The sequence below is a fragment of the Pongo pygmaeus genome, chromosome X, assembly GCF_028885625.2.
Source record: "Pongo pygmaeus isolate AG05252 chromosome X, NHGRI_mPonPyg2-v2.0_pri, whole genome shotgun sequence".
NCBI classification, from domain to species: Eukaryota; Metazoa; Chordata; class Mammalia; order Primates; family Hominidae; genus Pongo; species Pongo pygmaeus.
The window spans coordinates 144,386,672-144,402,984 of record NC_072396.2 but is presented as its reverse complement, the minus strand read 5'-3'; the positions used below and the strand labels follow the sequence as shown (position 1 = coordinate 144,402,984).

The window sequence follows — 16,313 nt, the reverse complement described above, 5'->3', positions numbered from 1 at the left end:
CTATGAATTATAAAAATATTATCTTTAACAAGCCTTCCTGTAGAACCTTTGTCAGGAATTTTAGAAGATCACAAGGTTTCTTTTGTGTTCCCAGGCTACAAGATCAAGCTGCAGAGACCATTGAAGCTCTGCATGCAGCAGGCCTGAAAGTCTGGGTGCTCACTGGGGACAAGATGGAGACAGCTAAATCCACATGCTATGCCTGCCGCCTTTTCCAGACCAACACCGAGCTCTTAGAACTAACCACAAAAACCATTGAAGAAAGTGAAAGGAAAGAAGATCGATTACATGAATTATTGATAGAATATCGTAAGAAATTGCTGCATGAGTTTCCTAAAAGTACTAGAAGCTTTAAAAAGTAAGAAAGTACATCAGTTTCTTATATTTAGACATTGGTGCAGATGTAAATCACAGCTGCATATACAAAAGGCTTCATTTTCTGTAATGCATGATTTTCTGTTTGCAGGTGTTTTATCCTTATAAGTTAAAATCGTCCCTGAGGACTTGACTAATGGCCCATCTGAGATTATTTGGCACTTTCCACCTTTTCTTTTAACTTAAGAGAAAACTGCACATTTTGGAAGGTTTAGAAAAATGGCTCAATTTTTAAATGTTTAGAGTCTAGGTATTCAATGTTGATATTCTGGCCTGGTCCATGTTAAGAAAAAAATATTCCTTTCACAGACTTTTAAATTGAATGTAATAAAATCAATCTTTATGACAATTTTCATGCATTTTGAGGTTCTGGAGCCATTTTCTGTGCATTTTTATATCCCAGAGCTCCAAATGGAATCAAATACTTGTTAACGTGGCCACTTTATTTAGAGGACATGGCTGCTTTGACTCTGCTTTCAACTAGGAAGAACTTGTGGAACATAAAGGTGTCAGGGAAAGCCACTGATAAACAATAATTCAGTGCCCAGAGATATATTTTCTATACTTCCCATTGACCAAGGGTCAGCTTTGTCTAAACCAATTACTTGAATTTACCTTGGCCATAAGCAAATTGATTTCCTTTTTTGAAATGCCACTGGACGTGTCTGTACTAACGTGAAATATCCCTAAGCAATATTATTTTCAATTTCTTAAGCACACTTTATGTTCCAGGAACAGTGTTAAGGGCTTTGTATGATAATTATTATTTAATCATCATTAACAACCCAGTTAGGCAACCGTATTTTCTTCATTTTACAGATAGAGATCACACAGCTAAGAAGAAGTTCAGAAAGTTTCTCCAATTCCAGATCCCATGCTTATAACAACTATGCTGTATCTGTATCCTCATCGCTAATGTTTAAGCAAGCTTTAAAAATGATTAGCCCACATTCATGAGGCTATGGCCAATTCTAAAACAGCTGTTGTTCTTCTAGTACTGGGGCATCAGTGAGAATAAATAGGTTTTTATTAATTGCCTATGAGAAACTTTTTCCTTTAGCCAAATGGTACTTATAAAGACAGTCCAAAGTATGTGCATTTTACTTCTCCTTTTGTCTTAGTCTGCTTGGGCTGCCATAATAAACTACCATAGATTGCATGGATTAAACAGTAGAAATTTATTTTTCACAGTTTTGGAGGCTAAAGTTCTGTGATTGGAGTGCCAGCATGGTTGGGTTCTTGTGAGGGCTTTTTTCTGGCTTGCAAATGGCCGCCCTCTGCTGTCTCTTCCTCTTATAAGGGCAGTAATCCCATCATGGAGGCCCCACCTTCATTAACTCATCTAAAGTCAGTGTATTAGTCTGTTTTCACACTGCTGATAAAGACATACCCGAAACTGGGAACAAAAAGAGGTTTAATTGGACTTAGAGTTCTGCATGGTTGGGGAGGACTCAGAATCATGGTGGCAGGCAAAAAGCACTTCTTACATGACAGCGACAAGAGAAAAATGAGGAAGAAGAGAAAACAGAAACCCCTGATAAACCCATCAGATCTCATGAGAGTTAATTCACTATAATGAGAACAGCATAGGAAAGACCAGCCCCCATGATTCAGTTACCTCCCCCTGGGTCCCTCCCACAACACATGGGAATTCTGGGAGATACAATTCAAGTTGAGATTTGGGTGGAGTCACAACCAAATCATATCATTCTGCCCCTGGCCCCTCTAAATCTCATGTCCTCACATTTCAAAACCAATTATGCCTTCCCAACAGCCCCCCAAAGTCTTTCAGCATTAACCCAAAAGTCTACAGTCCAAAGTCTCATCTGAGACAAGGCAAGTCTCTTCTGCCTATGAGTCTGTATAAAATCAAAAGTAAGCTAGTTACTTCCTAGATACAATGGAGGTACAGGTATTGGGTAAATATAGCTGTTCCAAATGGGAGAAATTGGCCAAAACAAAGGGGTTAGAGGGCCCATGCAAGTCTGAAATCCAGCAGGGCAGTCAATTATTAAAGCTCCAAAATGATCTACTTTGACGCCATGTCTCACATCAAGGTCATGCTGATGCAAGAGGTGGGTTCCCATGGTCTTGGGCAGCTCCGCCTCTGTGGCCTTGCAGGGTATAGCCTCCCTCCTGGCTGCTTTCACAGGCTGGCATTGAGTGTCTGCAGCTTTTCCAGGTGCACAGTGCAAGCTATCAGTGGATCTACCATTCTGGGGTCTGGAGGATGGTGGCCCACTAGTCAGTGCCCCAGTAGGGACTCTGTATGGGGACTCCAACACCACATTTCCCTTCTGCACTGCCCAAGCAGAGGTTCTCCATGAGGGCCCCATCCCTGCAGCAAACTTTTGCCTGGACATCCAGACGTTTCCATACATATTCTGAAATCTAGGTGGAGGTTCCCAAATCTCAGTTCTTGACTTTGTGTACCCTCAGGCTCAATGCCATGTGGAAGCTGCCAAGGCTTGGGGCTTCCACCCTCTGAAGCCACGGCCTAAGCTCTACGTTGGCCCCTTTCAGCCATGGCTAGAGCAGCTGGACACGGCACCAAATCCCTAGGCTACACACAGCACGGGGACACTGGGCCTGGCCCATGAAACCACTTTTCCTCCTGGGCCTCTGGGCCTGTGATGGGAGGGGCTGCTGTGAAGGTCTCTGACATGGCCTGGAGACATTTTCCCCATGGTCTTGGGGATTAACATTAGGCTCCTTGCTTCTTATGCAAATTTCTGCAGCCGGCATGAATTTCTTCTCAGAAAATGGGGTTTTCTTTTCTATCGCATCATCAGGCTGCAAATTTTCTGAACTTTATGCTGTTTCCCTTTTAAAATGGAATGCTTTTAACAGCACCTAGGTTACCTTTTGAATGCTTTGCTCCTTAGAAATTTCTTCTGCCAGATACCCTAAATCATCTCTCTCAAGTTCAAAGTTCCACAAATCTCTAGGGCAGGGATAAAATGCCACCAGTCTCTTTGCTAAAACATAGCAAGAGTCACCTTTGCTCCAGTTCCCAACAAGTTCCTCATCTCTGTCTGAGACCGCCTCAGCCTGAACCTTACTTTTCATATCACTATCAGCATTTTTGTCAAAGCCATTCAACAAGTGTCTAGGAGGTTCCAAACTTTCCCACATTTTCCTGTCTTCCTGTGAGCCCTCCAAACTGTTCCAGCCTCTGCCTGTTACCCAGTTCCGAAGTCGCTTCCACAGTTTTGGGTATCTTTTCAGCAACACCCCACTCTACTGGTACCAGTTTACTGTATTAGTCCGTTTTCAAGCTGCTGATAAAAACTTACCCAAGACTGGGAAAAAAAGAGATTTAATTGGACTTACAGTTCCACATGGCTGGGGAGGCCTCAGAATCAAGGTGAGAGGCAAAAGGCACTTCTTACATGGCTATGGTAAGAGAAAAATGAGGAAGAAGCAAAAGCGGAAACCCGATAAACCCATCAGATCTCATGAGACTTACTCACTCTCAGAGAATAGCACAGGAAAGACCGGCCCCTATGATTCAGTTACCTCCCCTTGGGTCCCTCCCACAACACATGGCAGTTCTGGGAGATACAATTCAAGTTGAGATTTGGGTGGGGACACAGCCAAACCATATCAGTCAGTTACTCTCAAGGGCCCCACCTCCTAATACCACAACACTGGGAGTTAAGAGCTTCAACATGAATCTTGGGAGAACACAATTCGGTTTATAACAGATGCAAATCCCATCATGAGGGCCTCACCCTCTAAAGGTGCTATCTTCAAATACAATCACACTGGGGGTAGGGCTTCAACATGAATTTGCAGGGGAACACAATTCAGTCTATAGCACCATTCAACAGCCCTGAGGACACTTTTGTAAAAGCCAGGGCTTGTGGAAAACTTAATGTACTGTCACTGTCTCAGATTAGCCCATCTTCCTGGTTATTTGTTTGGAGTCGGGCACAGTCTTTACTTACTTACACAAGGTTCAGACTCAGTCACCTTTGCCAGCTTCTGCTCCTTTGCCCTTTCCCTTTCAAATCAGCCCCCAAGCCATATTCATACTCCCATTCTCACCTCTAGTGCCCCACCCACATCAGAGGTCTAGGACATCATGCATGAAATCCCTTAAGCCCCTCTGCCAGATGAATGATCTTTAAGTGAAGCATTGTCCATATCATAGTTCCACTCTGAAAACTTTGTTGGTTCTCCATTACTCACAGATTCAGGCCACACCAAAGGCCTTAAGTGACCTTTTCAACATGCTTTTCCAGTGCACCGCAACATACGTTCTATTACATCACCTCTTTACTCCCTGTTTTTCAAGTCCTACTTTAGATATTGCACCTCACAAAGAATCCACTATTCTTTCCTGTGTGGATATGTCTCAATAACTGGGCATTAACCATTGATTATCTTGTTTGGTTAGGTAGTTCTCTCACGTATGCTTCTATCAATCTAAGGAGATTTTCTATTCTCCATAAAATGATTAGTCCATAATTCTTTGTATTTCTCTATATAGTGTGCTTATAGTTGGTATTTACAAGTTATTTCTTCATTGGTTATTGAGTTGCTGTTTTCAGCCCCATAAGTAAGCTATTAATATATGAGTAGGGGAGCAAAGAAAGAGAACACATCATTCATGTCTATTTAGTGAATAAGATTATACAGCAAAATATTTGTAAGTATAAAATGTTATGGTATTAGCAGTATACACTGAAGAAATATGGAATAAAGGAATGATGAAGTATATTAGGCCCTCACTACTCAAAGCTTCGTCTATAGAATAGCAGCTCCATTGTCACTGGGCAGCTTGTTAGAAATGCAAAATCTCACATCACACCCCAGACCTAACGAATCCGAATTTGCAGTTTAACAAGATTCCCAGGTGATTCCTTTGCACATTAAACTTTGAGTAGCATTAAATTAGATAACTGAATCTCTGAGATCCTGCTTTGTCTAATGCTTCCACTGCAGTGGTTGTCAAATGGCACCCAAGATTCCCCAGAGCAAAACTTGAATAACCACTTGTTTGTTTCCTAATTGAAAAATAAAAGTTAATTGGCAGAATTTTCTCAGTTGGAAGTTTTACACTATATTTTTCTAAAATACTTGGCACCTGTTACACATTTGTCTTTCCTGACACCTAACACCTCTTAGTCCTGGCTACACATGAGAACCACCTAGGAAGCTTTTAAAATACACCTATATATAACCAAGCCCTGGCCAAGGTACTCTGATTTAATTGGTCTGGGGATAGGCCCCAGGCATGGGCAATTTTTAAAGCCACCCAGATGATTCGAATGGGATGGCTAGAGAACCACTAAGCTAGTATGTAAAGTGATACATTTAAAGAATATATATATACATTATATATAATGTATATATATATATATATGTTTGCCTCAAAGCCATTTGTCTTTTCCCTGTATTGCTGGGGAGTTTCAGACTAATTGATGATTTGTCTTCATAGCAGAGTTTGACTAATTGATTTGAATTCCAAATACTCACCATACGTTTCTTATACAGAGGCAGGCTGCTTAACCTCTTATTTTATTTTCTAAACATCAAAAAAAAAAGTTTGTATTAGTCAAAGTTCAACCAGAAAAATAGAACCAGTAAAAGAATATATTGAGAGATTTATTGTTAGGACTTGGCTTGGGCAACTGTATTATGTAGCTGGGCAGGTCTAGATTTGTGGGATAGGCTCTTAGGAAGGGCTGGGACTCTCAGGCATGAGCTAAGGCTACTGCCTTAGGAAGTCTCAGAAAGTAGCTAAGGCTACCGCATCAGGAAGTCTCAGCTCTCCTCTTAAAACCTTTCAAGTGACTGAATCAGGCCCACTCTAGTTATCTAGGATGATCTCTCTTACTTGAAATCAACTGCTTGTGGACTTTCATCACATCCACAAAGTACCTTTACAGCAACACTTAGACAATTGTTTGATTAAATAACTGGGAAATGTGACCTCACCAAGTTGACCTTTTAGAACTTGTAGTCATCTATATGTGCAACTTGGGTCTCAAAGATACGATTGCAAATCACTGTTGTGCCATTATTAGAGGCAGTTGCTTCTTTAGAGTGAACAGGTTGAGGAACCAGATTGATGACTCCCCTGATCTGAGACCACCCCCTTTGTTGTTAAAAACAAAAACCTGGATCCTAAACAGAAACCTATAATAAATCCAAACATAGCATTGTTTTTCTTTTTCAGAGCATGGACAGAACATCAGGAATATGGATTAATCATAGATGGCTCCACATTGTCACTCATACTAAATTCTAGTCAAGACTCTAGTTCAAACAATTACAAAAGCATTTTCCTACAAATATGTATGAAGTGTACTGCAGTGCTCTGCTGTCGGATGGCACCGTTACAGAAAGCCCAGGTAACTGTGAATATTAGTTAACGTTCCATTCTGGATACTTCTATACATATATGTGCAAATGTTTATTTTTAAAAAAAATTATTTCTTCTTCAAAGGGCCATTATTACTATCTAATTTCTTCCTCCAAGGCTTCTTTCTTTTTGTAATGAGACTCAGAAGTCTTTCCCCATTTTGAATTAAACTTATGCTGCACCTTGTTGTCCCCTCAACCTGGCTGTCCCAGTTCCTCACCTTCCAGACTTTTTTCTCTGATGAGTGCTTTGTGCCTGCGGCCAGTGCTCCTACATCCCTTATGACATTAACTCTGTGTGTTCTTTCTGCTCTTCTTACTCCCTTGGCTTGCCTGCAGGTAGACCTGGCCCATCCCTTGTGTAGTCTTCCATTCTCTTTCTCATTTCTCCTTTGCTCTTGACACCATCAATTATATCCTCCTTAAAATTATGCTTTCATGGTCTCTGTGATGGTCCATGGTCCTGACATTTTATTTGTCAATGTAGTGACTTTTTATTTTGTGCCATCCTCTATTTTCTCCCTAATTATCTGTTTTTTCTAGGGCAAAGTTTTCTCTCCACTTTTAGCTTTATGGTCTCTCTCTGAATAAGCAAGTCTATTTCTCTGACTCCCATTGATAAATGTGTGCCCCTGACTTTTTCTTGACATTAAGTCTTCTATTTCTACCTGTCTGCTAGACAGCTATATATGGATTCCCTGCTGTCACAAAAATTCTAGTGTCCAACACAGATCTTAAAATTTTCTTCCTCAGACCAGTTTGGTTTTTCTTTTATATTGTTCTTGTTACCGGTGCCACTTTTCTCTTGCTCCCTATGTCTCAAAACTACCTTTGATCCTTCTCCTCTCCCTCTATATATAGTCACCATGTCCTGTTGGTCCTACCTTTTGTCATAGCTCTCATTTTGATGCCATCTTTCAAAACCTTTTACTGCCCAACTAGTCTAAGCCTTTATGACTTTACACACAGACTATTTGATTTAGTCTCCTCCCTGGTCTCCTTGCTTTCACCCATCCATTTTTAATCTCTCCACACTCCCAAATTAATCTTGTTAAAACACAACTCTTCCTATCATACATTCTTTTTTGGACACTTTCAGTAGTTTCTTAGTCCCTTAGGATGAAGGGCAGTTGACTGAATGTGGCTCCTGGGGCTCCCCACTGTTGTCCCTTAACATGTCTCTACATATTTTGTACTTTGTGTCCACTATCACTCGTTTCTCTGGTGTACATTCTGCACTCCTGTTGGTTGTTCTTCCGTGGTCTTCCATATGTCATGCTCAGGGCAACTTTCAAAACTTTTGTCACATCGTTTCCTCATCTGGCATTCTCTCTGAATTCCCCTGGCCTAACAAAAATTTTACTCATAATGAAACCTAGATGAAAGGCCACCTCCTACATGCTTTCTTTTCCAGCTCCTCCAGTCCAAATTGCCTCACCTTGCTTCTTTGTATTCACTAGGTACAAGGAAACTTAGAGTCTCCATTACCTACTTTTTCATTTCCATATATGCTATAGGATATTCTTTCATATGTGTTAGTCTTGCTTCATCAGATTCTTTAACCACTTGCTCTAAACAAGGGGATGGCTGTGTCTGTGGCTTGTCTTTTACATACTGCATGTGTACACACACACACACACACACCGCCCATCATATCTCTCACACACACACACACACACACACACACACACAGAGCGCCCATCATATTTGAGGCATTTCTTCTGTCTGCCTTCTAGCTGTCAGTCCCCACTGCAATCAGAGGCTCTTCTTTCTTTTCTTCAATCTTGAAAACCTTTCTTGGCGCCAGGTTGGGAATCAGATCCAACCAGAATACACTATTCAAAAGTATCTGTCCCCTTAGTCAGAGAATTTCCTGCAAAAGCTGTCTCTTTTTTTTCCCCTTACATTCAGTGTATGCTGCTCAAATTGCTCACCTGGGTTCTGACTGCTTCACTGCCAGGCAGGTTTATGAATTCCTGACCCCATGCTGCTTCTTCACCTTAATTATGCCACCACTTGTGGTTTAGTCCTCATTCTGTTTTATTTCTGTCACTATAGTTATTTTTTGCAGGATATTACATACTTAGCTGTCATGTTCGTGTATGTGATATTCAAGTCACTATCTCCAATCCAAATATTTGGTGATCTACTTTACTTTTTCAGCTGTTTCCCAAACACATATTCTTGGGTGTGGCATTATCACCCCAAATCTGACTTCTCTAGAGTCCAACCATCATTTTCCTTGGCATCTTCTTTTTCTATGACTGACCTCGTGTACTTCCAGATTTCTAGATTCAAAACCTTGAAACCTGTGTTGCCTTCCCACATACCACATACATTACTCTTTCATTGTAGTCTTAGTCACTAAATTTTGTCTGTTTCTTATTACATTGTCTTTTCCATATATTCCTTTCTTTTCATTACCTTTCAGGGCTAGGCCTTTCAATAGCTCATTGAACTCCTGGAACTAGCCACCTAACTTCTCTCTTTGCCCACAGTCTTGCTTTCCTCCGGTTCTTCCTATACCCTGCTGTTGAACTAGCTCCAGATATTTCTGTCCATGTCCCCTATATGAAAATTCCAATTGATCTGGGCAAGCCAGATCTATTCTCTCAGCATTTACTGTATTTATCTGGCTATGTGCTCTTGGATATGCTAGTTCCTTTCTCTGGACTACTCCTTTCTTTCTTTCTCATCTATGCGAGTCTTACTAATATTTCATGATCTAGATCAAATCACTCTTCCTTCTGTAAAATTCCTGATCACTCTGGCATGTATGGTATCTTCTCCCTTCTCTGACATCCTAGGCCTTCTTATGTGGATGACAATATCATGCATTCCTGCACAGATGCTACATTTTGTTACCTTGTATTGTTAATCTGCTTATCTAATATTCTTGTACTCATGACCTAACTCTACTACTTCATTTATATGCTTTTTAAGGTGTGTGATGAAACCTTATATCTGTTTTGGCTCTTAGCACATTCCTGTATACAATATAAAGCAAGCTATTATAGTTAATGAATAGATAGTATTTTGGCAAAATTATTATTTTTTTTCCATGAAGCTCTCCTAGAGATTGAAGAGGTCTTAATCCAGTTGATCTAGGGCTGAGTGAAAAAGTCCATGTTTACGAATCTAAATCCCTTCATGATTTTATGGTCCATGATTGTATATCCTTTTATCTTTCTACAGTGGAGAGTTTTACTCTTTTTAGTCTATGTTTTCATGCAGAAGCTGTCACCCTGGATAATTTTATTGCCTTCCCTAAACCTTGGGTGCATATTTTTTCCTTGAGGTGCAAATCGTTACTACACACAGTATAACAGGTGCACTTAGTTAACCATTATTGTAGCCTATTAAAAACACATTTAGTTTGGGTTCTTTAATTTTGTCTTTTATTCTTTCACTTACAGGTTATTTCTGACAGTCTTCTGTAAAGTTTTTAAGAAGAACCAAGTTGAGGGGAGGGATTGGGGGAAGCTGGCATTTCATAGTCACATCATTTTTGTGTTAAGTGGAATTGGATGTGGGGTTTTTTGTACTATTTAATACAACTAAAGCCTGATTGAATTCTATTTAAAGAAATAACTGCAGAGTGCCTTAGCCTCATGAATTATTTTTCATCACTTCAGTTATGTTGAAAATGGATTTTATTTATGTTAACTGGTCAGAACAATTGTGAGGACAGTATTTTTGCAAAGCATTATTTAGCTACTAAATTATTTAAGTTTTTTTAAGCCGCTAGATTCCAAGGGGTTTTGTGGCTTGCCACATCAAACAGTGGTTATCTAAAACATAGGGTAGGAGGGCAGCTGATCACCCAATGCACTTCCCACAAGTAACTCTGCCAGGAGGTTTTTGGAGAATCCCAAGGCAGAAGTATTTTAATACCAGGGATGAACATTTTATTCAGTACATTTATACATCTTGAAGAAACACTCAGGGAATAGTGACAGGCTTTGTACACATATCTTGGACATATTTCTGCAAATGTCAACCCCTTTAGTGTACCTCTTTTAAAATACAGCTACTCATAGGAGAGGTCAGACCATATTGAGCAGTGAGAAATTTATTAAAGTTTAGTTGGCAGCCAGATAGGTGCAAGAATTTAACATTAGGTAAGTTGGAATAAGGATTGATGTGCTCCTAGGGAAGGTGAGAGTGTCAGCAGGGAGGAAAGAGTAGAAAGTAACCAAAAACATTGTTCTCTGACTTCCTACTTGGTTCTGGTGGCCCTATGTATGTTACCCCAAATCAGCTTTCTGGCTTCTACTGTCACACATTCAACATCTGATCTGAAAGAACACGTGATGCAATGAAAAAAGAAGGAAATGTATTGACCTCTAATATGCATGAGAGGCAAAGTTTTTGATAGTTCATATATGCACAGAACTAGGACAAGTGGGTGCTGGTGTTACATTTTGAATGGCTGTGTTCTTCTGCATCTGTGAATTTGACACTATTGTACATATTACAGTTGGCCCTCCGTATCCATGGGTCCTGCATCCACAGATCCAAACAACTGTGGATTGAAAATATTAGAATAAAACTAAAACAAAGAACAGTATAACAATAAAAATAATACAGATTTTAAAACAATACAGTATGACAGCTATTTACATAGCGTTTACACTGTAGTTAGGTATTAAAAGTAACCTAGAGATGATTTAAAGTATGCAGGAGGATTTTGGTATCTACGAGGGTCCTGGAGCCAGTCCTCCAAGGATACTGAGGGATGACTGTATATGCACAAACTACCTTTCTGTTTGCAAGGCTGCTATTTACAAGTGTGAATGAGGCATAAACCCCTAAAGTAGCCCAATCTTACATTCTTCTTTGACCTTTTTTACACCTCTTTTGTATTTAATATTTAGATTGTCAGAATGGTGAAGAATTTAAAAGGCAGCCCAATAACTCTGTCGATAGGTGATGGTGCCAATGATGTTAGTATGATCTTGGAATCCCATGTGGGAATAGGTAAGATACATCTAATGAGATGGCAGCTGTGAAAAGTATCAGTATTGCTTTTAGGTAGTGTGGTCTTATATTCTAGAGTGACTGTTTTGGTTTCTCATCTTGAATTTGAATTTTGGAATGATAATTGTTAGTTAAATGAAGGCCTCATCTGATCATGCAACATGTCCATCCCAAGGTCCTACCCCGTGGTAGAAATGTAGCAATGTAACAAAGTTAAAGGATATTTTTCAGTTAGCCAAGTAGAGTGAATTTCCCAAAGCTACTGGCAGCACAATTGATTGTTTAGCTCTTACTTTGACAGCATGCATGAAATTTTTATTGATTTTCTGCCCCTGGCCAGACTGCCTGCTTATGTTGCTGTACTATATCTTGAGATCTCAACTGTTTGGGGCTAAGAAATGATAATTGGTTGGCTGTTTTTCAACATGGCAGTATTAATGAGTGGTTTGGGCTGTAGTGTTGAATTTATATATTGACATGCAACAACAGCTTTTCCACCACCTGTACCATTTTTTTTTCCCTTCTCTGGTTGCTATTAGGCAACACAACTAACTCCCCAGCAAGTTAGTTAGCTAGTTTGTTTGTTTTGGCAGGGTGGTGGGGCCAGATATGAAATTCATATCTTGGGAATTATTGTACTGTAGTTTAGGTTCCCAAATTGTTCTTTTCATTTGGAAGTATTCCTATTTCTTGTGCAACTTTAAGTACTACTCATTGGTTATCCAAGTGTCAAATGGCCTAAAGCTGCTTGAGCTCATAGAACCCTTGCGCTGCTAGTCAGGGTTTCATTCATGAAAGAATTTCACCGTCTTCTCATTGAGCTCCTAGACCACAAACCCCAGGTTTCTGAGTTCGCTTAATATAGCACCTAGGCTAGCGTCATACACAATTAAGCTCTTACTGAGTGACTTAATTATTTTTAAGTTGAGTTTTTTTCCTTCAGATAATTTTTGCCTTGTAATGATTGAAATAATGATTCTATTTAATTGTTGTATACTGTATTACAGATAGGGGGTTACCAGTTAAACTTATTTAAATTATTTGGTAAGTCTCAGTGTCACTGTTAAAGAAAGCTCTTTTGGTTTTTAAAAAAGGAAAACTAAATGATAGAATTGAACTATAACATTTAACCAAGTTGAAACTGTGAAGATAAATCAGGGAGTCATTTATTCTAGAAAATGCTCACCGTATAGAGATACTCTCTTTTAGGTATTAAAGGCAAAGAAGGTCGCCAAGCAGCTAGGAATAGCGATTATTCTGTTCCAAAGTTTAAACACTTAAAGAAACTGCTATTGGCTCATGGACATCTATATTATGTGAGAATAGCACACCTTGTACAGTACTTCTTCTATAAGGTATGTGATAAAATATATGTAATTTAATTTCTTTTTAATCCAGCATTGGCTCAGCTTGGTCATGGTTTTGTTCTTCCTTTTTTTTTTCTTTTTTTAATGCTGCTTTTGATATCTCATACTGAAATTTGCAGTCAACAAAGCAGAGGTGGTCTATTGGATGAATCAGAAACCAGAAATGCCTTTTGATGTAAAATATTTGATAGGAATTTTTAAGCCCTCTTTATTGAAATATAAATTAAATACAATAAAGTGTATTCATCAAAAGTGTACAGTTCCATGAGTTTTGCCAAATGTATACATCCATGTAACCATCACACCAATAAAAAAAATAGAACATTTTGGCTTGGTAGTGGCTCATTCCTGTAATCCTAGTGCTTTGGGAGGCCAAGGTGGGAGGATCACTTGAGGTCAGGATTTCGAGACCAGCCTGGGCAATAATATGAGACCTTGTCTTTACAAAAATAAAAATTTTCTAAAATGAAATTTTTGCAGTCATTTCTAATTGTCTATAAGCACGTCAACCAAGAGAACCAGTGGTAACATTTTGATATGTGACCTTGCTGGTCTTTTGTCTGTACAAATTAACATATGTACTTTTTTTATACTTTTATACACTATACACTACATAGAGGTTTTTAAAATTTTTTTTGAGATATAATTTAACAAAATTCACCTTTTTTTAAAGAAAAATTTTCTTGAAGACAGAGTCTCACTCTGTTGCCCAGGCTGGAGTGCAGTGGCGCAATCTCGGCTCACTGTAGCCTCTGCCTCCTGGGTTCAAATGATGCTCATGCCTCAGCTTCCCGAGTAGCACATGCCACCACACCTGGCTGATTTTTGTGTTTTTAATAGAGACAGGGTTTCACTATGTTGGCCAGGCCGGCCTCAAACTCCTGACCTCAAGTGATCTGCCCCCCTCAGCCTCTCAAAGTGCTGGGATTACAAGCTTGAGCCACCATGCTTGGCCTAAAATTCACTATTTTAAAGTGTATAATTCAATGACTTATAGTGTGTTCACTATGATGTGCAACCATCATCATTGTCTAATTCTAAAACTTTTCTATCATTTCCAAAAGAAACCTTGTACCTATTGGTATAATACATATTGCTTTGTACTTTGCCTTTTTCGTTTAATTTATATTGTGAACATTTTTCTCACCCAATTTAATATTCTTCCAAAACATGATAATTGTGCAACATTGCAAATCCCCAATATTGGACACTGAAGTAGTTTCCTCAACAATACCTTGGTTTCCTTTTTATCACCAAGCATTAGTGTATACATTAGACTGAGTCTACATACTTGTTATTGTCTACCAGGGAATAGAATTTATCAAATTTCTTAATTAGATTCTAGTTTGTAGGTATTTAGTGCATCTTCCAACTACTCGAATCATATAGTATTTAGTATATAATTCAAGTAGTTGTGATATTTGAATTTCATACCCTATATTTTCTAAGAGTTAAAGCTCAGCACCTGATTTTGTGTGTCATTTGTCTATAGTCAACCCTAGGTCTTTCTTACTAACTTTATATTTAAAGAAAATATGTATTTATAAAACTATGAACCCAGTTTCACAAATTTTCTAAGACCCTGGTAGCCAGTATCTGCTGGTAGCCAGGCCAAACACTGTGGAGGAGGAAAATGATGATAATGATGATGGTAACCCAATATGTGTAAGGTATTTTGCGAGTTCACAAAATCACTTTTTAAAAAATGTAATCCTCACAAACATCCTATGAGTCAAGTAGTATTATCACCATTTAAGATACATGGAAAGTAGAGCTCAGAGAGATGGTATAACTTGTCTTTGGCTTTCCATCCGGGAGATGACAGAGCTAGATGTTCCACCATAGATTCATTTACTCCAAATCCAGGACTTTTTATGTGTCACAGTTAGGGTCTTTTGGGCCTTGCACCCAGTAACAGCAGCTCATGGAAATAAAGGGTTATTCTCTCTTGACCTTCACCTAGTAGGAGATCCCTTGAAGATTTGTCATACAGATCTGCCTGGTAATCTGAACCTATTTCAGAGGCTTATTTTGCCTCTTTTGAGTTTTGGCCTGCAATTTAAGCAACTGCCACCAGATGGAAGGAATGCTCTGTTAAGGAGAACAAAACAAGCGTTAAAATGGCAAATGTTGACCAGTGGTTATTTATGTAGATGATATCTTCTGTCTTCGTTAGTATCTCTAGGCCCATTATCATCTTGGTTACTGACTCAGCAGTATTTCTTTTTTATTACTATCTTTTGTGCCAAGAGGATTTCTAAAATTTTCAACTCTATTTGGCTGAGCTAAGAAGTCTTTCCATCCCCTCGCCATTGCGTCTTCAAATTGTTATTGCCCACTCCGGAGTACTTCAGTGACAGGTCTTCCTGCCTTCTGTTTCTCCATTTAATCCTCCTTACATAATTCAACTAGATTAGTGTTTAAAGAATGCCACTTTTCAACTTGTCCCTTAGAACTTTTACTCTCCACCATTTCAGCTTTAGTCTGGCTTTTAATGCACCCCACAGTGTGACCCTGTCTTACCATATAAGTTTAAAATATATACATTCTTGCCTTGGTTCCTGCCATCAACATGTCCTATTCATCTTTATTCATAGTTCGAGTTCTAAGTTCTTTATTCAATTAGTGAACAAATATATTTTAAATGTGTTACCATGTGCCAAGGCCTGTTTTAGGTGCTCGAGGATACACCATGGAATAAGACAGGCAGTGTCCCTGTTCTCATGAGACTTACATTCTGGTGGGTGAGGTAGATCCCTGCTCAACCTTCTCATGAAGCATCCCCATGATCCCCACTGAGCTCTACCTGCTTCAACCTCAGAACACTTATTTTTTTCATAAACTGTGACTCTAGAAATACTATGGACTATATTTTGCATTGTACCAGAACTGATCATGTATAAATGAGTGTTGCTTTTCCAGGTGATGACCTTGGGAGCTCTGACTCATGCTGCAGGGGCGATTCAAAACATGTTGAGCTCATTTCTTTAGAAACATCCTCCAGAGCCAGTAGTACATTGATTGAAATATCCTCAGCTGTGGTAGATGTTCATCTTTTGAGGTTGCATTTGATTTTTAAAGACAGTCTCAAGTCTCCTAGAGCTAATTTTGGAGAATTAGCTGACAGAAGGGAGGAGACTGGTTTTCTGGCATGACTGGAAAGTGGGCTCTTGAAGGGGCTTCTTGAAGAGAAATTCAGAGACATCATGACCAAGTAAC

At 39.2% G+C, this 16,313-nt stretch overlaps 1 protein-coding gene across 9 annotated transcripts in view; it reads left to right on the top strand.

Annotated features, from left to right (window-relative positions):
• The window catches only part of ATP11C (ATPase phospholipid transporting 11C), a 206,436-nt gene that overhangs the window by 157,653 nt on the left and 32,470 nt on the right, over window positions 1-16,313 (top strand). For all 9 annotated transcript variants that reach the window (XM_054471515.1, XM_054471513.2, XM_054471514.2 and 6 more), the window contains 4 exons: window positions 95-358; window positions 6,563-6,737; window positions 11,625-11,727; window positions 12,937-13,082. In XM_054471515.1, coding sequence (XP_054327490.1) covers window positions 95-358; window positions 6,563-6,737; window positions 11,625-11,727; window positions 12,937-13,082 — 688 coding nt within the window. The remainder of the gene's footprint in view (window positions 1-94; window positions 359-6,562; window positions 6,738-11,624; window positions 11,728-12,936; window positions 13,083-16,313) is intronic.